This window comes from Macaca nemestrina, chromosome 10 (assembly GCF_043159975.1).
Source record: "Macaca nemestrina isolate mMacNem1 chromosome 10, mMacNem.hap1, whole genome shotgun sequence".
Taxonomy (NCBI): Eukaryota; Metazoa; Chordata; class Mammalia; order Primates; family Cercopithecidae; genus Macaca; species Macaca nemestrina.
This window is the reverse complement of record NC_092134.1, coordinates 68,137,658-68,165,656: the sequence shown is the minus strand read 5'-3', so window position 1 is coordinate 68,165,656 and position 27,999 is coordinate 68,137,658. Positions and strand designations below refer to the sequence as shown.

The 27,999-nt window shown below is 37.2% G+C and overlaps 1 protein-coding gene and 1 long non-coding RNA gene across 3 annotated transcripts in view; one reads left to right on the top strand and one right to left on the bottom strand.

The window, feature by feature from the left end:
• LOC105473449 (LEM domain containing 3) overlaps positions 1–2,224 on the top strand; it is a 79,048-nt gene extending 76,824 nt beyond the window's left edge. Inside the window, exon 13 of the mRNA XM_011727273.3 lies at positions 51–2,224. Within this exon, the coding sequence (XP_011725575.2) occupies positions 51–214 (164 nt within the window). The 3' untranslated portion in view covers positions 215–2,224. The remainder of the gene's footprint in view (positions 1–50) is intronic.
• Positions 2,047–27,968, bottom strand: LOC105473450 (uncharacterized). 2 transcript variants are annotated; one of them, XR_982253.2, is made up of 3 exons: positions 27,631–27,968; positions 24,288–24,443; positions 2,047–2,172 (listed from the first exon to the last, which is right to left on the bottom strand). It is a non-coding gene; the product is annotated as an uncharacterized lncRNA (long non-coding RNA). The 2 variants fall into 2 exon arrangements; XR_011609064.1 differs by having other exon boundaries at positions 2,062–2,172; positions 24,284–24,443.
• Positions 27,969–27,999: the final 31 nt, after the last annotated feature.

Sequence of the window (27,999 nt, the reverse complement as noted above, 5' to 3'; positions counted from 1 at the left end):
AATATTAAACAGTTTTACTGATCTAAAATATTATTTTTATCTTACAACAGGGAAATTGGTTACAGTAAAATATTTACGTCTAGATAGATACCACCATCGCTTTCCCCAGGCTCTCACTTCCAACACTCCATTGAAGCCATCAAATAAACATATGAACTCTATGTCTCATCTTCGTCTTCGGACTGGCCTAACCAATTCTCAAGGAAGTTCCTGAAAAGATTTCCTTCCATTTCTAAGACTGTTACTTACAATAGGAAAATTCCTGTTTGGCTTTTTGTCTTCCTTTTTAAGTGCTTTTTGTATGTAATATTTTTATTGATGAATACATCTCTGAACGTTCCAGAAGTCTTAAGGTTCCAAAGGGATTTAGCAGTGAGGCAGCAATGCTGAGTAGGTAGGATAATTATTTCATTCAGTTTTTGGAGCTCAGTTAAGCCAATGCATTTAAAGTTTTGCATGAGGAACATTGACTTTATTAAGCATTTTCAGATGTGGTGGTTGTATTTTTGCACCAAGAAGTGTTTGGATAACCACACAAAAGCATGATGAAAAGGCTTCTTGTAGTCCCATACTTTCTTGTGAACTAATGTTGTGAATTTTTGTATGCAGTCACCTGCATAGTTCCTACAGGCTAATGTGGTAAAACTGTTGATTTCCCAATTTAACCTTAGGTTTCTGTTGCTTATAAGTGATTCATTTGCTACAGCTGGAATATGGGAAAATTAATTTGGGCTTAGTGGTTACAAATATGTGTAAGTGGATGTATATGTACTTCAACTGGCTTTGTATATATGTATAAATGCTGGTGGTGGTGAAAGTAGTCTTGTTTTGTGAAGATGTCTGCATTAAAGCAGTAAAATAAGCTTTCTATTTTATTCATAATCTAATGTGTGTGTATATATGTATGTGTATATGTGTGTGTATATATATAGATGTGTATATATACACACACACAGATATACACATATGGCTGTACTTTTGCATAGATCAAACAGCCAAACACCTGGAAGTATTAGATACAAGTTTAAAATATCTTTTATAGGTTTTATATAAAAATGTCTGAGTATGATTTTGTGTGAAAGTTCTGATACCAGTTGTAATAGATTTAAATTTATGTGAGCAATAAAGAAGAAATTGGCAGATATTGGAAAAATATTTTGTGAAAAGCTTTATTTATTATAGATACCAGGGCTGTGACATAGTACCATTGGGATTAAGTCATTTTCCCAATCTATTTATAATTTAATGATATGTTAGTGCCTCTGTTGTATGTCAAGTTTAAAGCAGGGCACATTGTTGCAGCAGAATGTGTATTTGACAAATTATACTTGCAATTTTGGGTCATGAAAGTTTGCAGTATAGTAAATGCACGATTGACCGTTGCTTTGTGCCTCAGTATTTAGTTTGTTTCAGTAAAATTACTTTATTACTGTTTATGATTTCAGATAAAAATAGTTGCTGAGTAAATTTTACTTGTAATCTACAATTGGCTTTTTAAAAATAACCTGTTGATATATAATTGTCAGTCCAAATGAATATGTGAAGCAGCTGGAATTGTACCAATTTTGGTTTTATTTAAAGCTCAGTTTCCTTTTCGTTTTATTGTATGCGTTGGGTTTGCAGCATGAACTTGCACAGATAATGCACGTTTTCTGGCTAAGTAAACATGATGCACACTATTCTGTAACAGAAAGCCCTATTGTGCCTTACCTATGTGCTTTTGTGGGCACCTTGTTTATGAAGAATAAAAAATGATTTGTTATCTGAAGAGAATAAATTTTAAATTCTCAGTTTATGTCTCAGATGCTAACGTGTGAAAATATAAATATATATAATATATAAAGTAACCAATCTTCCTGTATTTTATGTGCATCTTAGTGATTTATCTGAGTTTAGTGACCCCCATCTTGTAACCTGTTGCAAGAGTGAATGTAAAAAATAGTTGTGGCATTTTAAAAGGTCGCCTTTGATGCAGATGCATCTTTTTCTTGCTTCTAAAACATATTTCATGTAAACATTGTACATTTATTATTGTAATATATACTATTATGCAACTTATTTTACCTGAAACTGTTAAGCCGACCAAGATCCCTCCCTGCAAGACAGATGGGAATGTGTATAATAACTAGGTATTTGAGAAGTTCTGAAGTTTGATGTAATCTGTTACTTGTCCTGTTAAAAAAAAGGAAAAAATTCTAATTAAAAATTTATTAGTTTTTTTTTATGTGTCTTGGCTTTTTAAAAACTTTTTAAGTGCCCTGTGTCTGTATTTATTTTTTACCCTTGAAAATAGGTGTCTTTAGTTTAAATCAGTTTGACAGTCTATGAATATTTGTGCTTATAAAGATGAATGAAGACCATAAAGTTAATTTTAACTACCCATCCCCTTAGCATTTTAGTTTTTCTCATGAAAATGTCTTCATCCAACTTTCAAGTATTTGAACCAAAATGGGGCAAGAATGTCAATCAGCTGCATCACAAAGCATTAGTTCTGCTAGATACTTTTTCAAGCAAGACTTTCTTTAAAAGGAAGCATTTCTTTTTCTTTTAACATTCTGGCTTGAATTCTATTGCATTATAAACTATTAACAAACAGTTCATAGGCTAGTTAGTTACTTTAGCATTGGTTTAGACTTTTTGATATGTTAATCAAGTAAAAAGAAGACTAGATTAGTCAGTCATGTGGTACACTTATTGATTACTAACAAATGCCAAGTACTATTACGCGTTAGGGATACAAAGATGAAAAACACATGACCCAGTCCTCAAGATGGTCACAGTCTAGAGGACGAACACAGAGCAGATAAAAGATAATGTGGACAATACAGTGAGAGCGAAACAGGCAGAGGAATTCTGCAAGTAAAGAAAGGCACCTTATGCATCTTAATATAGAGAGAAGACTTCAGGGCAGGTGAGGCAACAACTGAGCCCTATTTTCATTCAGTTGAACACTCTTAATTAGTATAGATACAATTAATTATAGTTAGTATACAATTACTATAGATACAATGATAAAATTTCCCTTCTGTTACTGTGGTGAGCTCATGAAAAGCAATGTGATCTGTGTAATTATAAAATCAATACTCATTGGTATGTAGATTCATGAATATCTTGTGAATATTGAAGGCTGATGTTGGATTTTGTTATATTTTCCTTGTATTCACAGTTTGAATGGTAAGTTATGATTTCCAAGTGAACTGTGTTTTGATGTGTCGTGTGCCCAGAACATTTCCTTTAATAAGATTTATCTTGCAGTTCTTCCTCCCTGCTCCTCTTGACATCACATTATTGTAAGTCCCCTCCATGGCATTTTTGCCTTTTTTTTCCCCTAGAGTTACCTTGGCAAGTCACTTTTTCCAGCTGACTCATACAGGGTGCTAAATCAAGCAGAATTTTGGCAATCACTCTTTTGGGAAGGATGCTGAAGAACAGATACTTAAGAACTGAGATGATTAGGAACCAGAGTTGTGCTTTAAATAAACTGAATGTCCAGAATGCTCTTGACCTTTAAGCCCCATTGGTTAAACTTTATGACTAGAAATGCATTCTCATGGTGGTTTTCTATGCCTGAGAACCTCTACTAGGGGTAACAGGATAGACACATTTTATTGATTCTTAGATTTTAAAACCAGCAGAGCCTGTGTAACTCAGATTTACTTTTTCTTTCATGGGTAGACACTGGAGACCTGAGAATGCTCCTGAAACTGGAAAGAGGGCAATATAGGTATAGAGAGCACATGAACAAATATTGATGAGAAACAACCCAGTTTATGCACAAACTAAAAGCAGAACTGGGTGTGTTGGCTCATGTGTGTAATCCCAACTAGTTGAGGGGCTGAGACGGGAGGATCACTTGAGGCCAGGAGTTTAAGACTAGCCTTGGGCAACATTTAGACCCATCTCTAAATGAGAAAAAGAGTTAGCTGGGCGTGGTGGCTCACACTTCCTAGTCCCCATCTACTTGGGAGGCTGAGGTGGGAGGGTTGCTTGAGCCCACAAGTTCGATGCTGCAGTAAGCTATGATCATGCCACTGCGTCCAGCTTGAGTGACAGAATGAGACCCCATATCTAAATAAAATAAATCAGCTGGGCACAGTGGTACAGGCCTATAATCTTAGCACTTTGGGAGGCCGAGGTGGGCGGATAACTTGAGGCCAGGATTTCAAGACCAGCCTGGCCAACATGGTGAAACCCCGTCTCTACTACAAATACAAAAAAAAAAAATTAGCCAGGCATGGTGGCACGCACCTGTAGTCCCAGCTACTCAGGAGGTTCAGGCATGAGAATTGCTTGAATGTGGGAGGTGGAGGTTGCAGTGAGCCAAGATCACACTACTTCACTCCAGCCTTGGTGAGCAAGACTCACTCGAAACAAAAAAACAAAACCGTAAGCAGTTTCTTATGACTGAATCACTAAGCTTAAGGACATAAATAGATAAGAGGGGTAGGCAATGGTTACACCATGGAAGTCTTTGTAGGTCACATGAAGATCGGATGTTGGATATTAAGGGGAGTTTAGGTGAGAAATGGATGATATGGATTTATTGACATGAAAAATAGAGAAAAGATTTGAAGAATAAGAAAATGGGAAAGACTTGATTAATTATTGAGAGAGAAACTGATATCTAATTATTTAGCATGGGAAATCTAAAATCCCAACATTTTAAGGAACAGATTGGATAGGAAAAATGATAAATTGGGGTTTTGGCTATGTTGAGTTTGACCTGCCTACAAAACATTTAGGTGGTGGTTTCTAGCAAGTGAAGGGGGATCTACATTTCTGAGATATTTTGAGAACTGTCTGAGGGAGGTACAATTTGGGAGTTAGAACCATGACCTTGGGTTAGATGACCTAGCGAGTCCAAATGGTTAATCCCATTTCTGCCATACTTACCTGTGTGGCCCTTAGATGGGGATTGGGAATGGGGTGAAGTAGAAAGGAAAATTTGAACTAAATTAAGAAGGTAGAATTTGAGAAAGTGTTTCAATGATGTGAAGTTAAAGTGTAATCTAATATGACCATCACATTTCTGGTTTGGGTAGCTGGTTGGCTGGTGATGACATTCCCCAAATTATAGATTACAATTGTCCCATGGTATCTGCAGGGGATTGGTTTCAGGACCCCTGTGGACACTAAAATCCACAGATGCTCAAATCCCATATATATAAAATGGCATAATATTTGCATTCAGTCTACTCCTACCCTTCCATGTACTTTAAATCATCTCTAGATTATTTTTAATACCTAATACCGTGTTATTGCTATCTAAATAGTTGTTATACTGTATTTTTATTATTTACTTTTTTTTGAATATTTTCTGTCTGCAGTTTGTTTAATCCACAGATTTAGAGCTTGTGGATACACAGGGCTGACTGCACTAGAGGAGGGGAGCAGGAAGCCAGTTATGGTGCTAGATAAGATGTCCTATAATTGACAAAATAAGGCAAAATGATCCCTCTGACTTCTTTTTGTCTACTGCAGAACATTGTTGAAGGAAGGGCAAAAGGGGACTGTCTTTGAGAATCTCTCCTCTCCACAAAACAGAATTAACTTTTAAAATGTTCTGCCATTGTCTGTGATTGTTTGATATTGATTAGAAATTTTCCTAGTTTGTAGAAAAATGAGATTTTGTATAGGTCTAGAAACCTGCGGCTGTCAAAAGAAGGAATACATGCTAAAGTTGACTTTTGTCAACTGTTAAGAACAGTTTTGAACTGTTCTTAAATGGTTTATCTTACACTCAAAACTAGAAATTTGTTTGAGGCTTTATGTTAGACAGCCTGTGTAACTGTAATCAAGTCATTTGGCCTGAAAGCCTTTTTCTTTTTCTTCTTTTTTTTTTTTTTTTTTTTGGTGACTTCATTTTGTTGAAGTGATTTAAAAATACAGCTTTTAAAGGGCAGTACTATTTTTATAGTTCCAAATGTTGCCATACTTCTCTTGACAAAAAAAAAAAAAAAACACTAATGTGGAATTTTGAAATCTCAGTGACTATTTCCTACTAAATAATAGTGAAATTCAAGTTGGATTTCAAGGCCTGCCTTTATCTAGACAGGTGCTATTTCAAAGAAATATGTCAGTTGTGTAATTAATAGTTTTCTAATGGCCACACTAAAAAAAGTATAAAATGGGTAAAATTAATTTTAGTATGTTTAACCTTATATATTCAAATTATCTGAACCTGTCTTTAAAAATGTTATTTTACATACTTCAAAAATCTGGAGTATATATTATAGCTAAGGTGACCCTGGGATATATGACTTAAGTGCTAAAACCTATACAGTGGGCAACTTTATTTACAGCCTATCTTAATCCAGATTTGACATTTTAGTTGGAAATACTTGATCTATATTGAGATATCATAAAATCTACAGTTGAAACAGTAGATTCACATACCCAAGTTCTTCCCAAATACTTAAAAGTTTTAAAATTTAAATTCAAATTTAAATTAATTTGAATTAATCAAATTAAAACTTGAGTCCTTCAGTTGTACTACCCACATGTAGCCAATAGCCACATGTAGACAGTGGCTACCATGAGTACAAGTCTAAACCAACCTGTACCTTTCTAGCCAAATCCCAGTTCTCATCCATCTACCTGTGCTCCAGTCGAACTAAACTGCTTGCCTGTCTTCTATATACCTAACTTTTACTTGATTCTGCCTTTTCTGATGTTGCTCTCTGGCTTTACTGATAATTATCCTATTATGCCTCCTTCACTTAACTTTCTCCAGCCACACTGGTTTTCTATGTCTCCTGTATACTTCCTATCTACAGGGCCTTCACACTTGCTGATCTCTGCCTGTAACATTATTTCCCTGGGACCAGATCTTTGAATGGCCTGCTCCTCCTTATTCAGGTTTCAGCTCACATCTCTTCATAGAGATCTTCTCTGGCCTTTCTCTTTTAAATTGCTGTTTTATTTTCTTATTAATATCTGAAAGTATCTTATATGTTTGTTACCTATATCCCTTGCTACAATATCAATCCCCATAAGAATAGGGAGTCTTATTTTTGTGGTGTTTGCTTGATTTTTAGGTCCCCAAATAGTGTCTGGCTGAAATTAGGTGCTCAGTATATATTTTTTGAATCAACCCATACACTTTATTCTGTTACTCTGCATCTAAAATTAAGTTTGTGTTTTGATTCTAGGGAGTTCAATATAACTTTCAGGGACCTAATTTCTTCTTAAGTAGTGCTTTAGCAGAATCCCACAGATTTTGATGTGTTGTATTTTCATTTGCATTCAGTCCAGAATACATTCTAATTCCCTTTTGAGTTCTTCTTTGCCCCCTGGGTTATTTAGGAATGTGTTATTTAGTTTCCTGATACTCGAGGATTTTCCAGGTAACTTTACTTACACTTTTGATTTCTAATTTTATTCCTTTAGCATCCATTGAATGATTTGAATCCTTTTAAGGCTGAGACTTACTTTATGGTCCACAACACAAACTTTCCATAAAAATTCTATGTGTACTTGAAAAAGAGTGCTTTCTGCTGTTATTTGGTGGGCTGTTTTATAAATGTAAATTTGATGAAGTTGTTTGATAGTATTATTCAAGTCTTCTGTATTCTTACTAATTTTTCATCTACCTGATAATTATTGAGAAGGATTATTGAAATCTCTAACTATAATTGGGAATTTGCCTGTTTCTTGCAGTTCTGACGGTTTTGCTGCATGTATTGCAAAGCTCTCTTATTATGTATATAAATAATCAGGGTTATTATATTCTCTGTGTTTTGACTCCTTTATGGAAGTGATCTTTATCCCGGATAATATTCTCTGCTCTGAAATCTACTTTGATATTAAGATAGCCACTCTAGCTTTCTTTTGATAAGTGGTAGAAGGGTATATCTTTTTTTCATTTATTTTAAACTTATTCATATCTTTATATTTAAACTATGTTTCTTGTAGGCAGTATTTAATTAGATCCTTTTAAAAGATCTGGTCTGATAATCACTCAATCTCTGCCTTTTAATTGGAGTATATACAGCATTTACATTTAACATTTAATGTGATTATTCATTGGTTAAGTTTCAGTCTGTCATTTTGCTGTTTATTTTTTATTTGTCTCATCTGTAGTTTTCTTTTCCTTTTTTCCTACCTCTTTTGCACTGTAGGTGAAATTAGTCTCTTTCTGAATGCGAAATTAGTCTTCCTCCTAAGAGTTGTGGACTGGCTTCGTACAGTGGCTCATGCTTGTAATCTGAACACTTTGGGAGACTGAGGCAGGAGGATCACTTGAGCTCAGGAGTTCAAGATCAGCTTGGGGAACATAGTGAGACCTTGTCTCTACTTAAAAAAAAAAAAAAATTAACTGGGCATGGTGGCGTGTTTCTGTAGTCTCAGCTATCTGGGAGGCTGAAGCAGGAGGATCACTTGAGCTCGGGAGATAGAGGGTGCAGTAAGCTATGATTGTGCAACTGCACTACAGCCTCGGTGACAGAGCAAGACTCTGTCTCAAAAAAAAAAAAAAAAAGCTGTGGCCATTAGCTTGAAATTTCGACATAGATTTGTGGAAAAGATTCTTGCAGCATTTGGTTTTTGATCACAAGTTCGGATGATAGTTTTAAAAAAAAAAACCTTAGTATGCATATGGGCACAAAGGTTGATTAAAGGGTGATAATGAAATACAGAGAGATGGTTTTGGGGATGCACTGCTCCTACAAGGGGCTCTGTAGAGTTAGTAAGGGGAGTTAGTTGTTAGACTTCCTTACTCCATCATCACTCCATTTTTTTAGTCCCTCTTTCATATTTTCCATCTCTTTGTCTTTCTGTACAACATACTGAGAAACCTTCACATCCATTTGTGAGTACACTAATTTTATGTTCAGCTGGGTTTAATCAACTCATAAATAGAATTTTAAAAATTTGTCTTTATGAGATATATTAGTTGTATTTATCTCAACTTTATTGAGATATAAGTCACGTATCATACAGTTCATCTATTTAAAGTGTATAACTTAGTAGTTTTTAGTGTATTCACAGAATTGTGTAACCAGCACCACAATCAGTTTTAGAATATTATCACCCCAAGAAACTTTACACCTCTTAACCATCACTCCCAATCCTCTTAACCCTCACATTCCTAGGCAACAACTAATCTTTCTGTGTCCTCATATTTTCCTATTCTGAACATTTCATATAAACGTAATCATACAATATGTGGTCCCTTGTGGCCAACTTCTTTCACTTAGAGTAATGTCAGGGTTCATCCATGTTGTAGCATGTATCAGTACTTTATTGCTTTTTATAGCTGAATAATATGTATAGATACACCATATTTTATTTATGTGTTGTTAGTTGATGAACATTTGGGTTATTGCCACTTTTTGGTTATTATGAAGAATGGTGGTATGACCATTCATATACTAGTTCTCAAATAGATACAGGTTTTCATTTATCTTGGGTATAAGTAGGAGTGGAAGTGAAGGTTGTGGCAACCCACAAGTCATATGGTAACTCTATGATTAACATTTTGAGGAACTGTCAGGCTGTTTTCCAAAGCAGCTGTACCATTTTACATTCTCACCAGCAGTGTATGAAGGTTCCAGTTTCTTCTCACACTCTTCAATACTGATGATCTTTTTTAAAACCATCCTAGTTGGTATGAAATGGTGTCTTAAGTGTTGCTTTGATTTGCATTTTCCCTGCTGGCTTGTGATGTTGGGCATGTTTTATGTGCATATTGGCATTTATATATCTTCTTTGGAGAAATACCTATTCAGATCATTTGCCCATTTTTAATTGGGGTATAGCCTTCATTACTGTGTTGTAAGAGTTCTTTAAATGTTGTAGATCACAAGTCCCTTATCAGATTTCGATGTGCAAATATTTTCTCCTATTTGTGGGCTCTTTACTCGCTTGATGATGTCTTTTATAGGACAAATGTTTTAAATTTTGATAAAGTCCGATTTATTTTTTGTTGTTGCTTGTGGTTTGGGTATTTAAGAAACCATTGCCTAATCCAAGGTTATAATGATTTACACCTATGTTTTCTTCTAAAAGTTCTATTGCTTTTCCTTTTACATTTAGGACTTTGATCCATTTTGAGTTAATTTTTTAATATTGTGTGAGGTAGTAGTCCAACTTCATTTTTCTGTATGTGGGTATCCATTTGTGACATCCCATGAGATATCCCAGCACTGAGCTATCTGTTGAAAAGACTGTTCCTTACCCAACTGAATTGTCTTGTCACCCTTGTCAAAAATCTACTGATTGTAAATGTGAAGGTTTATTTCTGGAATCTCAATTATATTTTATTGATTTATATGTCCATCCTTATGCTAATACCACACTGTCTTGATTACTGTAGCTTTCTAGCAAGTTTTTAAATCAAGAAGTGTGAGTCCTTCAACTTTGTTTTTCTTTGTCAAGATCGTGTTGACTATTCTGGATCCTTCAATTTCCTAATAATTTTGGTGGGATATGCTTCAATTATTGCAAAAAAGCCAGCTGGCATTTTGACAAATTATTTGAAATCATGAAACAATAATTTTCAGTTTATGTTTGATTTCTGCTCTATAATCAAAGAATCATTTTGCATAATATCCCAGGCTTCATTTTGAAAACGGTCTCTCTCTGATCATATAATTCCTTTCGGCTCTTCCTGTGGTCATTTTTGTTGTTGTTTGTTTTTGAGACGGTTTTGCTCTGTCGATCAGGCTGTAGTGCAGTGGTGTGATCTTGGCTCACTGCAACCTCTGCCTCCTGGGCTCAAGCAATCCTCTCACCTCAGCCTCCTGAGTAGCTGGGACCACAAATGTGTGCCATCATGCATGGCTAAGTTTTTTTATTTTTTTAGAGACGAGGTCTCTCCACGTTGCCCAGGCTTGTCTCGGATTCCTGGGCTTAAGTGATCCACCCACCACAGCTGCTCAAAGTGCTGGGATTACAGGCCTGAGCCACTGTGTCTGACTTCCTTGTCATTGTTTTTTATCATTTCCAACTTTTTTTTAATTGCTAACTGGACAGACCCTGATACATTTCTGGTAATGCTTGTAATTTGAGCAGTTTTAAGTCATTTTTATTGACTTTGTGAAATCCTCCAAATTTTGAGAAGTTTGCTAGTTCACTTTTTAGTGGAGTTTCATTGAACTTATATTGTGTTTTTAATGACAATCTGCCAGACACTGACATAGACATTAATATAATGGGCAGAAATAGATCATACTGTGAAGCAGACAAGGATATGCAAGGAGGCACTGACTTTTTAAAGGGCACTTTTGTAAGAGAGTATTTTATGTTGTAATTCCACAAATAACCATATAACCTCCATGTGAGGTTATATAGTTGATAAACACTTCAATTATGAAGATACTCTAGTATGTAAGAATTTAGTATATGATAAAGGTGGCTTTTAAAATTAGTGAGAAAAGTGGATCATTCAATAAAAGTAAAAAAAAAAAAAAAAAAAAAATTAAGAGGAAAGTTAGAGCCCTAATGTTACTATTGCCAGGGCCTATGGCTCCGGCAACTGTTTCCTTAGAAGAGGCACAGGCTCTTTGGCTTGTAATAACTTAGAAGATCTTAATGAATTGATACTTCCACACGGAGAGTCACTCAATTTCCTCATACAAACTTGACTGACAGAGGATATCTTTCACAAAGATTTCCTGTGTCCCAATAATACAACAAATATTTAGTTGTATTCTTGAAATTCAGGCTCTTCTCCTTAGCAGGCTTCTCTCCTTACAGGACAAATGGACAAAAGGACAATGGTTTCCTGATGCTTATTTTATTCAGGATTCTCATTTTGTTTGATAATCTCCACTGGGCTCTTCTATACCAGTACCAGCATTTGATTAACAGAACCCAGTAACATATCAGTGAAACAGGGATCCTATTAGGAACATGTAAGTAACAGAACTATTCTGGAACACAACGTCCCAACTGGTATACCATGAATGCGTTACAGATTTGCCCAAATATTAGCTTTAGAGTGGTGGCAGGACTTGGGATAGTGGAGCTCAAGGCCTAGTTGCCTCCAGCAGGTTGTAAGCAGCTTCCTTTATTGAACCAATGCATGGTACAATTATTATCCTTTTCTTTGAGTGCCATTAAAGTTTAAAACAAGGTGGGAAAGCACTGTTCTAAGCAATTAGCTGGGAACAAGGAGAAAATGAATAATACCATTAGGCAAACACAGTCATTTGGTTTAGGGAAGAGTATCACAGATTTCAGCAGAGAATGGATGAGGAAGCAAGTTAGATTTTTTTCTGACTCTCAATCACTTCGATTCTATTTTCGTATTAGACTGTATATCATTAATATGATATGTATATTAGTAACAAACTTTTGCAACTTTTATTTGTTAATACTCCTCTACATATACCCAGGTAAGTTCCAGTAGAAATAAAGACTTGAGAAATAGTCATAAAATAAGCAAAAGAAAAATTAGAGGAAAACATTTGATATAGGTCTAAGCACAGAGATCAAGAAATGATAAAGAAAAATGTTACATGTTTGGTTGTACTAAAAGTTGTTTCCCATTCTGTAGGTTGTCTGTTCGTGCTGACTATAGTTTCTTTTGCTGTTCAGAAGCTCTTAGTTTAATTAGATCCCATTTGTCAATTTTCGCTTTTGTTGCAATTGCTTTTGACATTTTCGTCATGAAATCTTTGCTCTTGTTTGTGTCCTGAATGACATTGCCTAGATTTTCTTCTAGGGTTTTTATAGTTTGGAGTTTTACATTTAAGTCTTTAATCCATCTTGACTTAATTTTTATATAAGGCATAAGGAAGAGATCCAGTTTCAATTTTCTGCATATGGCTAGCCAGTTTTCCCAGCACCATTTATTAAATAGAGAATCCTTTATCCATTGCTTGTTTTTGTCAGGTTTCTCTATATTTTTACCTAATGCTGAATAATAATTGAAATTTAATTTAATTTAATTTAATTTAATTTAATTTAATTTTTTGAGACAGAGTCTCGTTCCGTGGCCCAGGCTGGAGTACAGTGGCGTGATCTCCGCTCACTGCAAGCTCCGCCTCCCGGGTTTACGCCATTCTCCTGCCTCAGCCTTCCAAGTAGCTGGGACTACAGGCGCCAGCCACCACCCTAGACTATAATTTTTTGTATTTTTAGTAGCGACGGGGTTTCACCATGTTAGCCAGGATGGTCTCGATCTCCTGACCTCATGATCTGCCCACCTCGGCCTCCCAAAGTGCTAGGATTACAGGCGTAAGCCACCGCGCCCGGCCCATTGCAAAAATATTCTGAAAAAATATTCTAACATAGAAAGACCAATATCTCAATGAAAAGTAGTCAAATGACATCAGGAGATGAGCCACAAATGAACAACTGCAAATGGCCAATAAATACATAAAACATTCAGCCACAGAAATAAAGGCAAATTAAAGAACAATTGAGAAGGTGTTTTTTATAGGAAACTGGATAAATTTGACTTCAGTTTAGGGAAAATAGGCCCTTTACATACGGTTGGTTGTTGCATAACGCGATGAGCATTTCTGAAGGTCAATTTGGCAATATGTAACAAAAAAAATTTTAACGTTCATACCCTTTGACCTTATATTTTAATTTTTAGGAGTCTATTCTGAAGAAATTACCAGAGATAACATGAAGATAGATGAAAATGATTTTCATCACAACTTTCTTTATATTGTGACTAAAAATTAAAAGCAACTAAATCTACAGATATGGTAATAAGTAAATAACAGATTATCATATGGAATTCTGGAAAATCATCAACAGAGTGCCTTTGAAGATTATTTAAGATGTGGAAAATAGTGTCTATCAACTGCTTAAGTTACATATACATTATATCATTCATATATATATAATTTTTTTTTTATATGTAGAGAGATAAGGTCTCATTTGGTCACCCAGGCTGGAGTACAGTGGCTCCAGGATAGCTCACTGTTGCCTCAAATTCCAGAGCTCAAACAGCCTGCCAAGTAACTAGGACTACAGGCATGTCCACCATGCCAAGCTAATTAAAAATTTATTTTTGTAGAGACAGGATCTTGCCGCATTGCTCAGGCTGGTCTGAATTCCTGCCCTCAAGCTACCCTCCCACCTCAGCCTCCCAAATCATTGGGATTACAGGTATAAGCCACTGCACCTGGCCTCAAATATATTTCATATAAGACACTGTCAGTTGTAAGAGGCACCATTATTTTCTCTGGACCTTAAGAAAGAAAACAACAACAAAAATGACATTCAAGGTGTAGATTGTAGTAGAAGACCCTAGCATAAAGGTAGGGTCAGGGTAAATGAGAAGTAGACTTGTCTCTAGAAGGGAACCGCAAAGAAACCAACCAGTCCTTGTTCAGATTGTGGTTTCAACTGCTACTACCAGCATCATCTGAAAAGCTTAAGCAAAAAGAAAATTTAAAGTGCTCACAGGAGCAAGCTGTGGTTGCATCATCCACTGCACTCCAACCTGGGTGACAGAGAACTTGTCTCAAAAAACAAACAAAAAAAAAGAGTAGGTTTTGGGTATATTAAGTTTGAGATATCTGTTAGACATCCAAGAGGAGCCGTACAGCAGAAAGCCGTTGCTCAAAGGATGAGACGAGGATAGAGTTATACACTTGGGAATCACTGTGTACAGATGGAACTTAAAGCCACATAACTGGATGAGATCAACCAAGGAAATGAGGGCAGACAAAGCAGAGGAGAGTATTGAGTATTCCAACATTTCAAGATGGGAGAAGGAGGAAGAGCCAGCAAATGAGGCTAAGCTAGAGGAGCTAGTGAGGTAGAAAGATAAGGAAGTGTTTTCAGAGGGAAATGGTGTTCAATGATGTGGAAAACTTTTGACTCATCAGGAAAGATTGTTTCAGTAGGTAGCTGGTAGGTATGAGCAGGGCAGGAGAGGGTTCTCCCCGCCACATAGGCCAGGAGTGTTGGGTGACCATTAGGTGATGGTCAGGTGGTTGTTAACTATTTCTCAAAGGAATAATTGTTAAAGTAATAAGTAATAACTGCCAGGGAAAGGCAGTTTTCTAATAGATAGAAAACACCTGAGGCCAGGCTCAGTGGCTCACACCTGTAATCCCAGCACTTTGAGAAGCCAAGGTGGGCGGATCATCTGAGGTCAGGAGTTTGAGACCAGCCCGGCCACTATGGTGAAACCCCATCTGCACTAAGAAATAAAAAAAATAGCTGGGCATGATGGCACACGGCTGTAATCTCAGCTACTCGGGAGGCTGAGGCAGAATCACTTGAACCCGGGAGGTGGAGGTTGCAGTGAGCTGAGATACTACCACTGTACTCCAGCCTGGAAAACAGAATGAGACTCTATCTCAAAAAAAAAAAAAAAAAAAAAGCAAAAAGCCAAAGAAAAGCACCTGAAACTGATCAGCAGCTTCCCACCAAGATCTCAGGAGCGGGGAGAAGTAACAAAAGATTCCGGAAGTATGCCAACATTTAAAACCCCAAGTCAAGAGGTCAAGCTGTGTACCTGGCTGGTATCTCAAGTTGCCTGCTTGGCCCTCTTCCAAGTGTACTTCCTTTCCTTCATTTCTTTCCTTTCCTTACTGTTCTAAAACTTTTTAATAAACTTTCACTCCTGCTCTGAAAAAAATTTAAAAACTTAAAAAAAAAAAAAAAGTGCTCACAGTTCATAGTTCCCTCCAGGAAGAAGAAAACATCCATCCCCCTGGCAGAAATGGACCTTAATGCAGGTAGGCAGCACTTTTCTTATTTGTAATTTTGACAACAATTTTAAGATATCATTGATTCTGAAATGTATTATTTCTACATTAGAGTTGTTAAAAGGTGAAAAATTATATGTTTAAAATAAATTGAGTGTATTCTCTACACACAATTGGAAAGAAATGCTCAAAAATTTAGCAGTGGAGACCAATCTGTTGGATTACATACGTATTTTACAAAATTTACCATGAATATTTATTACATATTTAAATGTTTACCTTAATTGAGATTCTCATAATTGTCTTTATTCTGTTTGTAAAATTTAATCTCCTCTGCTAATATATTTCGAATTACTGCCAACCTTTGGCAATTAATCTCAGACAATGAGAATTTTTATAACTTCAGCACTTCGGAAAAGGGCTATGTTTATTTTGCCTGCCATGAGTTGTTATTGTTAGCAGACATAGGAAAGGACTTCTGAAACACACCCAATCCTTCCATTGAGAGACAGGGTGGCAGGAGGGGCAGGGAAAAGAGGGATAAGTGCTTAGGAGCATTGTCTCTAGAATCAGAACCATGCTTAGATTTCAGCTTTGACACATACTGATGGTGGTGTGACCTTAGGCAAGTTATGTAAATAGATTGTTTCTTCATTTTTAAAACAGTAATAATGGTGTTATCAAGAGAACTCAGTGAAATAATGCAAAATGACTGCCACGTAATATCACTGTTACTATTTCTAAACTGGTCTGTGAGAGCAACAACTTGATAATATGACTTATTTTTAACATCCCTTTGCTGTTCTTCATTGTGATGCCCCTTAACGATGCTCACACATAAGACTTGTGAAAATGTATTCTCTCTTCAGCGCTTCCTTTTGAAATGACATATTCCCTATTCCAGCAAATAGAAAAAAGGGGTGCACTCCTGACTGGCATAATCTTGATGCAAATACAAGACAAAAAGGGAAAATTCAAAGGCCAATCTCACTGAATAAAGAAAATAGCAAAAATCCCAAACAAACCAAATTAGTCAACAAACCAAATTCAGCAAATAGAGTGAGAATTACACATCATGGCCAAGTTGGATTTATTCCAGGAATGCAGTTTGACATTAGAAAATCTGGCGGGGCATGGTGGCTCACACCTGTAATCCCAGCACTTTGGGAAGCCAAGGCGAGCAGATCACCTGAGGTTAGTAGTCTGAGGCCAGCCTGGCCAACATGGTGAAACCCCATCTCTACTAAAAATACAAAAAAAGTTAGCTTGGTGTGATGGCGAGTGCCTGTAATCCCAGCTACTTGGGAGGCTGAGGCAAGAGAATCTCTTGAACTCAAGAGGTGAAGGTTGCAGTGAGCTGAGATCGCGGGTGACAGAGCAAGACTCCATCTCAAAAAAAAAAAAAAAAAAGAAAAAGAAAAAGAAAAAGAAAAGAAAATCAGTATAATTTGTCACACTAACAAATGAAATAAATAATATGATCGTCTCAAATAGATATAGTAAAAGCATCTGACAACATCCAATATTCGTATATCTTTTTGTAAAAAGTAATTCTTAGCAAACTGGTAGTAGAAGGGAACTTCCTAAATCTGATAAAAGATATTTACGAAAAAACCCACAGCAAACATCACATTAGTGGTGAATTTTCTGGAATATCCCTTTTGAGTGCAGTTTTGAATGCCCAGAAGTTTTGATGTTTTCCTTTATTTCTGAAACTTGTTGCTTTTCATTAACTGTTTTTGTTCTTTTGAAACTACTATATCCTTTTCATTTGCTTTGAAATTATATACCTTGTCTTTCATCTTTGCTAAATGATTCATCTTATTGTTTTCCTCAGCTATTGTGTTCATAATGTCTTTCTTTTATGCTTGGTGCTTCTGCTTCAAAAAGGCAAAAATCAAAATGTAACTTGTTTCTCAATGTGAATAACATTGAGATCGGATACCACGTATGGCAGTGTTGAAGAATTATTATCACTGGAACTAGGGTAGTGTCACTCATTACAGAGGTGTCAATCTGACTGCAATGACCAGTCTGTGCATTCCAATAGGAGATATTAAATCTTGAAACTGACTGTCTACAATTAGTCCTGTGTTATTAAAATGTTCCTTAATGTCCCTCTAAACATATAAACTAGTATAATCTTTAACCATAGGAGTCTTAAAAATTAATTCATGTGATTACATCTTGTAACAATATGGCTCGATTGTATGGCGGACATCCCTAGAAAATAATAGGGAGCAATATAAACAAGAGAGAAGTAGACAGCAAGAGCGATTATTTGCATAAGCCACCATGTGGGTTGTTGAATCCCGTTTGCACACCCAACGAACTAGCCATGAACCTCGTTGATTGGCCACTTACTCTGTTATTTATTTATTATTATGAATTCTACATTGTTTCACATTTAATATTAGCCACATTTTAATACATAACTTTGAAATAAAAGCACATTTTCAAAAATTACATGGTATTATATCTAAATAAAACTCTAATTGTATAAAAATTTATCATTTTCACATTCTACTATGCTTTAATAACATCAAAAAATCAAAATTGCTTTTCTTGGTGTTTCCGAAGGACAGCACAATGTACTCAAAACACAACTTAGCTATAAAACAGAACCTTTTCATACATAGATACTGGTTGAAGAAATATTCTCTGTGAAATTAAAAATGTTTAGAGAAGGCATACTATTTTCATTGTGTTCAGAAAAAATTTGTACTATATTTTGGTATAATAAAGTATATCATATTCTAGTATTAGATTGATACAGTTAATTCCTATTTTCCTGGAATAATTATTAAAAATGTGTCCTGGTAAATTTAATATTACAGTTATAACTGAATTAAAAGATAATTTCAAAAAATTCACAGCACTAAAAACTATAAGCAGCTTAATTTAATCTTTGATGAGTTAGGAAACAATTCAGAAACTTACAGCGCCTCATTTCATAATGAACCTCACTTATTGTAGAATAAAACTGAAAATTCTACTTATTTGATTTTTCTGATTAGTTGGATTATGAATAAGCCATGTATTTCAGAAAGGTCATGAAAGCTGTGTCATATATACACTCATGTATTTTCCTATTAATCTTTCTTACCCCTGTTATGGACCTTACAGAAAAGAGAGATTAAAACTTATGCCCTCATCCCCATTGGGAAGCAGACATGAAAATTATTACAGTTACTCTAAACCAGAGTGTTTCAAAGAATGATCTATGGACAACCTGTCTTAGAATTACCTGGAGTATTTGTTAGATATGCAGATTCCTGAACCTTTCACCAGACTTGCTGAATCACTGTGTCTGGGAAAGACCCCAGGATATTAACGAACTCTCGAAGTAATTCTGATTTTTAAGTTTGAGACTCACTGCCATACAGTTTCTGGATATGATTTGAGGTCTCAACCTAGGGAGGATCATCAGAGCAGCTCCAAATAATTCTTCCCATGAATGTTGATATAGGAAAAAGAGTGACAAAGATTGAAATGGGTGTGTTACTTCCCACAGAGTAGAAGAACAGGAAATAATACGTTATGCCATCAGGCCAAAGGAATTTTAGAGGCAAAGTTGGAAATAGTTTAGAACTATTTCATTCATGTTGCTAATATCAATGCTTACTTAATACACGGAGTTTCCAATATATTTTTCCTTATTGATATGAAGTAACATGAAATTAGCTGACTTCCATTTGATTCATTTGGAAGATGTTTTGATTGCTTTAATGCCTTGCTTTTACTTCAGATACTGTAGTAAATGTCTCTTCTGGGTCTCTTTCCATTAAATGTCTTGAATTTTTCAGAGCTTTGGTTGTGATACAGTTACATATTTTCATTAACATGAGCCAATTTTACTTGTTCTTGTAACTGTTATCACTGGGAACAGAGTATAAATGGTTTCTAGAAGGTTTCTTATTTTTATTTCATTTTATGTTATCATGAAAAGATAAGTGGCTGATGGTTTATTTGGTCTATTTGTTTTCTCTATGAGAGTTGAAACATATAAATTACACTTTAATCATTCCCTCTACCACTATAAAGGGTCAGTCACCAGCATGTATTAAGTATCCTTTACCCTTTGAGGAGTCACAAAAGGAGGCAGACTCTCACTTCCTTTGCAAATCTCTTTATTACTCTTGAGAATTCAGTCAGTATCAAAGTCCTGCCAAGTTTTCCCCTATATCTCTACTATCCACATGTCCAAAAGTTAGCATGGCTCACTTTTGCTCAGGGCCAGCTCTCATTAGGCCACAAGCCAGTCATGAAGGTTGGCTTTACTTTCTCTTCCACTTGTCTTCTCCAAAATACCCTCAACAGGCCAGGCACAGTGGCTCACAATTGGTATAATCCCAGCACTTTGGGAGGCCGAAGCAGGAGGATCGCTTGAGCCCAGAAGTTTGAGACCAGCCTGGGCAACATGGTAAAACTCCATCTCTACCAAAAAAAAAAAAAAAAAAAAATTAGCCGGGCATGGTGGCATGCGCCTGAGGGCCCAGCTACTTGGGAGGCTGAGGTGGGAGGATCCCTTGAGCCTGGGAGATGGAGGTTGCTGTGAGCCATGATCATGCCACTGCACTCCAGCCTGGGTAACAGAGCCAGACCCTGCCAAGAAAAAGAAAAAAACCCAGGAAAGATAAGAAATAATACTCCCCAGGGATGTGGACTGCAGGCCTTTTGTGGCCTCTAGCTTTACTGTGGGCTATTCTTGGTTACTGTCAATCATCAATTGTGAATCACAGTCTTTCCCTGTATCTACAAGTGGTTGGAAACCATACCTCTTCTCCTTGCTGCTTTGACCTTTCAGTCTCCACAAAATTAGATGCCAGGCCCCACTAAGGCAATTCCAGAATGGAATTACAAAGTAGGAGAGACAAGGGTAAAAGTTTTGCAGTTCTACTTTGAATTTCCCCTTGCATCACCCAAGGGTCTTATGGTTTCACACAGTCACCTTCCTGAATGCTTCTGTTGACCTGCCTCTAGGTTCAAGTTATGACTCCAAATGGATCCCCTTCTTTGAATCTTTCAACTGTCCCTGCTCCTCCACTGAAAGGAGCCTTATAGTCTGAGCCCTTCTTCCTTCCCACCCATACCATACACTGTCCAATCACATAAGGCCACAGGTTTGGCCTGTGAGGACCACATTGGGAAAAATATCCCTGCCTCTGTGTGTGTGTGTGTGTGTGTGTGTGTGTGTGTTTGTGTGTGTGTGTTCGTGTGTGTACACTGGGGGATGATGGGTGAGCTGACTGTGGGTCCTCCAATCCATGTTTCCTATTCAATATTCCCTCCAGCAGGAACTCTGACCCTACAATTCCTTTGCTAATCAACCCATACACTAAACGTGCATATGTGCACACATATACACATTCATATAGATTATATAGCATAGTATCAAACCTGTATTGAGAATAGAGTGTAGCCACAATATTAATAAGGCTCATGCCCTGGCTGGAAAATAAACAGATCTGTAAAGAAAATTGACATCTTTACTGATCTCTTCAAGATTTTCAAGAGAGCTGGACTAACAATGAATTTCTCTCCATTTCACACTGGTCACATTACACAAGTTTTTTGTTTGTTTCAGAATTTGCCTCTGACTGAAATATGGGGACTTGCGGGGTGGGAGTGAGTTTATCAGTTTCTCACTAGGGCTGCCAGGTTTAGCAAATAAAAATATGGAATGCCCAGTTAAACTTGAGTTTCTGGTAAACCATGAATAATGTTTTAGTGTAAGTTTGCCCCATGCAATACTTATACTAAAAAATGTTTTTGATTTTTATCTAAAATTCAAATGTATCTGGGTATTCTGTATTTTATCTGACAACTTTATTCCTACCATATCTCCTTGTTCATCTTGAGTTTCACTGCTACCATTTAGTCTAGGGGTCCTCATCATCTCAAGTCTGGGTATCTGCAATACTAGCCTGGGTGAGCTTCCCAACATTACTCTTCCTCCGACCTTCCCCACAGCCCACTTTTTAGAATTGTTTTCTTTCTTTTCTCTTTCTCTTTCTCCTTCCTTCCTTCCTTTCCTTCCTTCCTTCCTTTCCTTCCTTCCCTTCCTTCCATTCCTTCCTTCCCTCCTTCCCTCCTGCTCCTCCTCTTCTTTCTTTCTTTCTTTCTTTCTTTTTCTTTCTTTCTTTCTTTCTTTCTTTCTTTCTTTCTTTCTTTCTTTCTTTCTTTCTTTCTTTCTTTCTTTCTTTCCTTCCTTCCTTCCTTCCTTCCTTCCTTCCTTCCTTCCTTCCTTCCTTCCTTCCTTCCTTTCTTTCTTTCTTTCTTTCTTTCTTTCTTTCTTTCTTTCTTTCTTTCTTTCTTTCTTCTCTTTCTTTCTTTCTTTCTCTTTCTTTCTTTTCTTTCTTTCTTTTTTCTTTCTTTCCTTTCTTCTCTCTCTTTCTTGTCTCTCTTCTCTCTCTCTTTCTTTTCTTTCTTTCTTTCTTCCTCTCTCTCTCTCTTTCTTTCTTTTTTTTTTCATTTGACAGAGTCTTTCTGTCACCTGGGTTGGAGTTCAGTGGTGCAATCATGGCTCACAGCAGCCTTGACATCCCAAGCTCAAGTGGTCCTCCCACTTTAGCCTCCCTAGTAGCTGGGATTACAGGCACATGCCACCACACCTGGCTAATTAATTTTTTTTTTTTTTTGTAGAGATGGGGTCTCCCTGTGTTGACCAGGCTGGTCTCAAACTACTCAAGTGATCCTCGTGCCTTGGCCTGTCAGGGTGCTGGGATTATAGGCATGAGCCACCACACCTGGCTAGAAGTTACTTTTATTAAGCTCTCTTCCACCCAAGAAATTATGATGACTCCTATTGCTTTCCAAAGTGACTTTCTGTCAGCATGTACTTATATATCACATTTAAAAATTTTTAATTTAAACTTCTAAGTTTTCCTTCTTCTTTCACATTCCACATTGGGTCTGTCAGCAAATCTAATGGGCCTCTCCTTCCAAATATATCTGCAATTTAATCACTTTCCACCGCCACCACTGAATATTCTCTACTCCAAATCACCTCCTGTCTCACCTGCGTTATTTCAAGACCTCCTAACAAGGTCTGTACATGCCTTATCAGAATAGCCAGAGTTATTCTTAAAATGTGAGTCAGGTAATGTAACTGCTCCACTGAAAACGCTGTGATAGCCTCCTATCTCACCATAAAAACCTAAGTCTTTATAATGACCCATAAGATCCTACAAGATTGCCTCCCAGACCACAGCTCCTAATGCTCTCCCCATCTCCTCACTACCCTTTTTACCATCTACTTCCTAACCTGGCCTCCAGGATGGGCCTCCTACGGAGCAGGCCTGCTTTCACCTTGGGTGCAGCCTTTTGCTTGCTGTTCCCTCCTCTCCCAGATATTTGAATGGCTTGCTTTCTTCTTTCAGGTCATTATTGTCACTTCCCCAGCACTTTTAGCAATGTTTTCTGCCTTATTTATCTTATCAGTAGTTACTACTCTTTAACTTACTAAATATTTTACTGATTTATCTTGTTTATTGTCTATTTAGCACATAGCAAATATTTGGTTGATATTTGAGTGAATGAATGAATGACTGCAAAGATGATTTCCCTTGTTGAAGATATTTTAAAAATTGCATCATATATTTTGACGGCAATTCTTAAAGTGGTTTTCACAAAATAGTTTGAATAATCATTAAATGTGTGTGTAGTCTTCTAATATTATTGCTTTGAAGGAGTTAAAAATTTTTTAAAATTATAAAAATAATTACTGTTAGTAACTTTAGATGTAAATATAAAAAGAAATTTTGAAGAAAAATATGTTGAAGAGATTACTAAATCTGAACAGATTTCCTTAAGAAGTAATTATGAATACAAATGCAGGATTCTGAGCTGTGAAGAGAAACTGAGTCATGACTCATTTAAGACAGAGGAAAATCATATCAGATAAGGCTTTAAAGGCAAAGAATGACTTTGTAGTGATTGAAAGTCGGGAAGCAATAACAAAAATTAATATTAGTACTATACTGATATGTATTAAGGACTTACTATGCGCTAGCACGGGGTTAAGTGCTAAGCACCGTATGTGGTAGGTACCTTCACTGTTCCATTTTATAGACACAAGTATCAAGGCTTTAGAGAAGTTACTTGCCCATTGTCCCAAAGCTTTCATAGTAGAAGCCACACTTGGATAGATGTATCTGATACCAAAGCCCAAGTCCCTGACTCCTGAGTGGTCCTGACTCTTATGTGGCCGTTGAGCTGTAACAGCAGCTTGCAGGGTGAAAATCCCTTGAGTCATCATTTTGGAAAACAACATGCCATTTCCCAGAAAACCTAACACAGCTAGAGTTTCCTCTACCACTGGACCAGATTGTAGCCATTTTGGCTGAACAATAGATAGAAGAACTGATCTGCAGTTAGGGCCAAGTTGTTTGAAAAATACACACCTTTAGAATTGGACATACATACCCATAGGGTGAGATGCTGGCAATACAAGAAGCACTTAGGAACAGAGACTGAGTGAATGCTTCTGTACCACTTAAAAAGTTAATTCTTCCCCTTGCCCTATTCTCTGTGTGTGTAGTTGATTTTTGCCTATTCCGCTTTATGTTATAAAACCTTGCCAAAAGCCAAGCAGCTTTGTTGGTCTAGAGACGATTACTTAATTCTCTATAATATGGAAAATCTTGTTAAATATTTATTACTTACTGCAGCATATCCAAAGCAAAATCTGGCAGAGTCAGGCAGCACATCAATCACGGGAGTATAGACTTCAACTTTCTCCAGAATTTATCAACAAAAGGGATAGCTTCGACTGTGTCAAACAGAAAATACCATCATTGGAGATGCAGGCAAATCACTTTACTGTGAAAAGAAGGAAAATGGTCACTTTAATTTGGTCTTCTCTCTCTGCTTTATGAGTCCTACCTGATTTGCTGGTAGTGAGTGCTTATTATTTTAACGCACTTGGTGACTGGGGGCTGGACAGTGTCATGGCAATGGAGATCATTTTTCAGAATCTGAGAGAAAAATTCAGGCGTCTCCCTTAGCCAGTCAGTACTCATGGTGTGTCCCCCACATTGTTGAGAATAGTTCTCAACCCTGTTCCCACTTGCCTTCAGTGCATTGAGGCAGGAGGCATGCTTCTATCAGTATAACACAGTTTTCTCAGGGGTGAGAGTACTTCCCACTTCCCACTATAGGAAAACAGAATTTGGGGAGTTTGTATTGAGTGTAGTTTGAAGAATTACATCCCCCAAGAGGTATTACTGTTACTGTCCAATTGAGCATTAATTGGTTTAGAACAGTGGCACTTGTTTTGCAGTTGTTGGCATCCACCTAAGATGTTTCTTGGGGTATGTGAAGTGGGGGCTGTCCCAAGGCTTTGTGCAGTGTCTGAGGAGATTTTATTAAAGAGCTGAGAATAGCACCTTGGGGAGGTTACAGCTTAGATGCCTGTCATGTTCACCTATTCTTTTTGAAAGAGGCTGCCCCAAGCACAGCCCTATAAAAAGACAGCAACACAGGCCTTTAGGATGGGCGGCCATGTTCTGTTGGCATATGACCTTTCCATCTTAGCCACAACTGAAGAACTAGCACCTGGATCGGGGGCGGCCATTCTATAGGCTGCTCAGTGGCTTATAAGACAGACTCAATATAAGAATGGTGATAGAATCAGATTCTCCCCCGCGGGGCATTTGTTTATGAGATGTATGGAGAGAGTTGGCACCTGGTTGTGGGAACAGAAGTGGAAACACAGGCAGAGAGACAAAGAGCTGTGGTTATGCAACTTGAATTATTCTGTGTTCTGAAGACATTTCATGAGTTGCAGCTGTGGTATGCCAGAGCTGGCTCTATGGCCCCGAAAACTGGTTGTGTGGATCCCTTCCCAACCCTGCCTTCAGAGACATCTGGTTGGTGGGAGTATTTGTACCATGTGAATTGGTTAATGCTGTAGATAAGGGCCCCTACCCCTTTCATCCAGATCTGGTTGTTAAATGTTTACCAGCACACCACTGGGTTGGGGGAGGGATGGTGCAGGAAGCAGCCAGAAGCAGCTACCTCCTCTGGGTCTTTTGCCTTAAAATCAATGTTGAACGGAATATGGTAACATGATTGTTATTAAGGCTATAATAAAGAAGACATTTAAAAAGCATTGTAAAATATATGATTAAAGTATCAATGGTTAAACTACAAAACTCATAGGAATGTGGGCAAGGGGGTGGTACCTTTCCTGTTTCCCTAGCTATCAAAGGCACAGGCCCCACCCACCATGCCCACAAAGGATGATCTGACACGCCAGGTAAGCCTCTGGTCTTATTTCCACATGTATTCTTTACCTCGGTTACTTGAGGTAACCTGAGTGCATACCAGTTACTTAAAACCACAAGAGCCCAACGAATACAGTTTTTGAACGCCACTTTTTTTTTAATGTAGAGAAAATAAGACTGATTAGTATGGTAAAATATATATACACTTAGAATGAGGATTTAATTCTAATACTACTTCACCTCTTCCTGGTAGCATATTACTTATCTATGGCTCAGCCTCCTTAGCTGTAAAATAGGGATAAAAATAATCTCAGATATATTTGTAAGGATTAAATGAGATATCAGGTATAAAAAAACATCTAGCACAGTCTAGCTCTTATCACGCACTTAGTAACTTTTGTTCTTTTCTGCCACGCTTAGCATATTTATTCAAGCCTTTAGCAGTTGGCATTGCTGACAGTGATGTCAGCTATGTTGATACAATGAACTCTGTATTTTTACTAACATGAATTAGGTTGTAATGATATTGTATTATTTATAATTATTTATAATTTTATATTTTTGCATGTAAGATTCTTCACTAAAATATTTTAAATATAGCCATAATTATTGCAAGCCTTTGGAATATGTTTTACACTTAGGGAGCTCCTATATTCCTTTCTACAAATGGCTGTGTCCATTTTATTTTTGTTTTTAAACAAACATTTGGACTACGGGCAAAGAACTTTGCAAGGTGTTGTGGGGGAAGTAGAAAAACAGACACTTATGTAACACAAGGCTATAAAAAAAGAGGAAACGGAGGGAATACTGAAGAGTTTCTTCAGTATTTCCAACTACCTAGGTTGTAGCTTCCTAATTAGTCATTTTATGTGTCATTTAAATTCTGTATTCGTTGCATTACAATTTATTCACCATTACTTTATCTGGGTCATCTACCCTTAGTCCCATTATAATTGCCAATGCATTAAGGATGACATTTGCCCACCTGCTATATTTAATTCACAGGATGTGGTTTTTTTCAGTGCCAGATGTTTTGAGGTGAGCCACTTGCAATGGACTGTTTTTTGGTGTATGTGTTTTAATACTTTGCCAGAATTGAGTTTGATTTGAAACAAGGTTTTTGATTTTCAAATATAGCATTTTCAAACAAATAGTGTGATGTACAAATTACCATCACTTTGGTTCATGATGAAATAATCCACACTCTAAATCTGTTTGACATTTACCCCTTAAGTATTTTGGATCAATAAATCATTTCTGTATCATCTAGCATCTTAAAATGTTCGTAACTACTTAACACCCTATATCTCCAGGTCCTGTCCCATTAGTTTCAGGGAAAAAATATAGTAATTAAGACATAATTATGTTGTCTTGAAAAGTTAAGGGCCATTTGGACTTGATTACCCAAGGAGTTATCAGTGCCAAGGAAAACTCAGGCAATTACAGGCTTGGGCCTGTAATTAAACACATAGGACTGAAGTTTTGTTCATCAGAGGTGGCACCTTCTGAATGAATTAGAGCATTGCATTTTAGACAAGTTACGGTAAATACAAAACAAGTGTGTGGAGGGGGTTGGGGGGTGGACATGAATAGAGATTGGAGCCACGTGGATAGAAACAGCAGTGTAAACTTAAGCATTTTGTTGTGAAAAACTATTGTTCAGCCAGCCTGCCTGGGCTCCATATATGGTGTTCAAATATAAGTTTGGGACGAGCCCCTTTGCAATTTTGGCCAAGAACACACACACACTCACCCTCCTCTGCTAGAGAGGGCCAGCTCACCTGGAACGCGTATTATAGTGAGTGCTTGTTCGGTATATATAGGATGGCCAAGTAACTAACTGGCAGCGCTGCTCCTACCTCACTCTCCCACAACTTTTTATCCCCTCACCACCAACGCTCTCAACTCCTGACACGTCTTCCCACAAGTCCCTGGCTCGCTGTCCGGTCTCTTCGTGTTGGTTTGTCTGTTTCCCACTCCTTCAGCGGTCTCAGGTGGAACACGCCAGGTGGGCGCTCGGCTGTGCTCTGAGGTCCCGAGTTGGAAAGGGATGCCCCCTTGCAGAGGGCGGCCGGCAACCGTGGGAAGGAGGAAGAGGGGGAGGAGGAGAAGGAGGACGGCGCAGAGGAGGAGGAGGAGGAGGAGGAGGA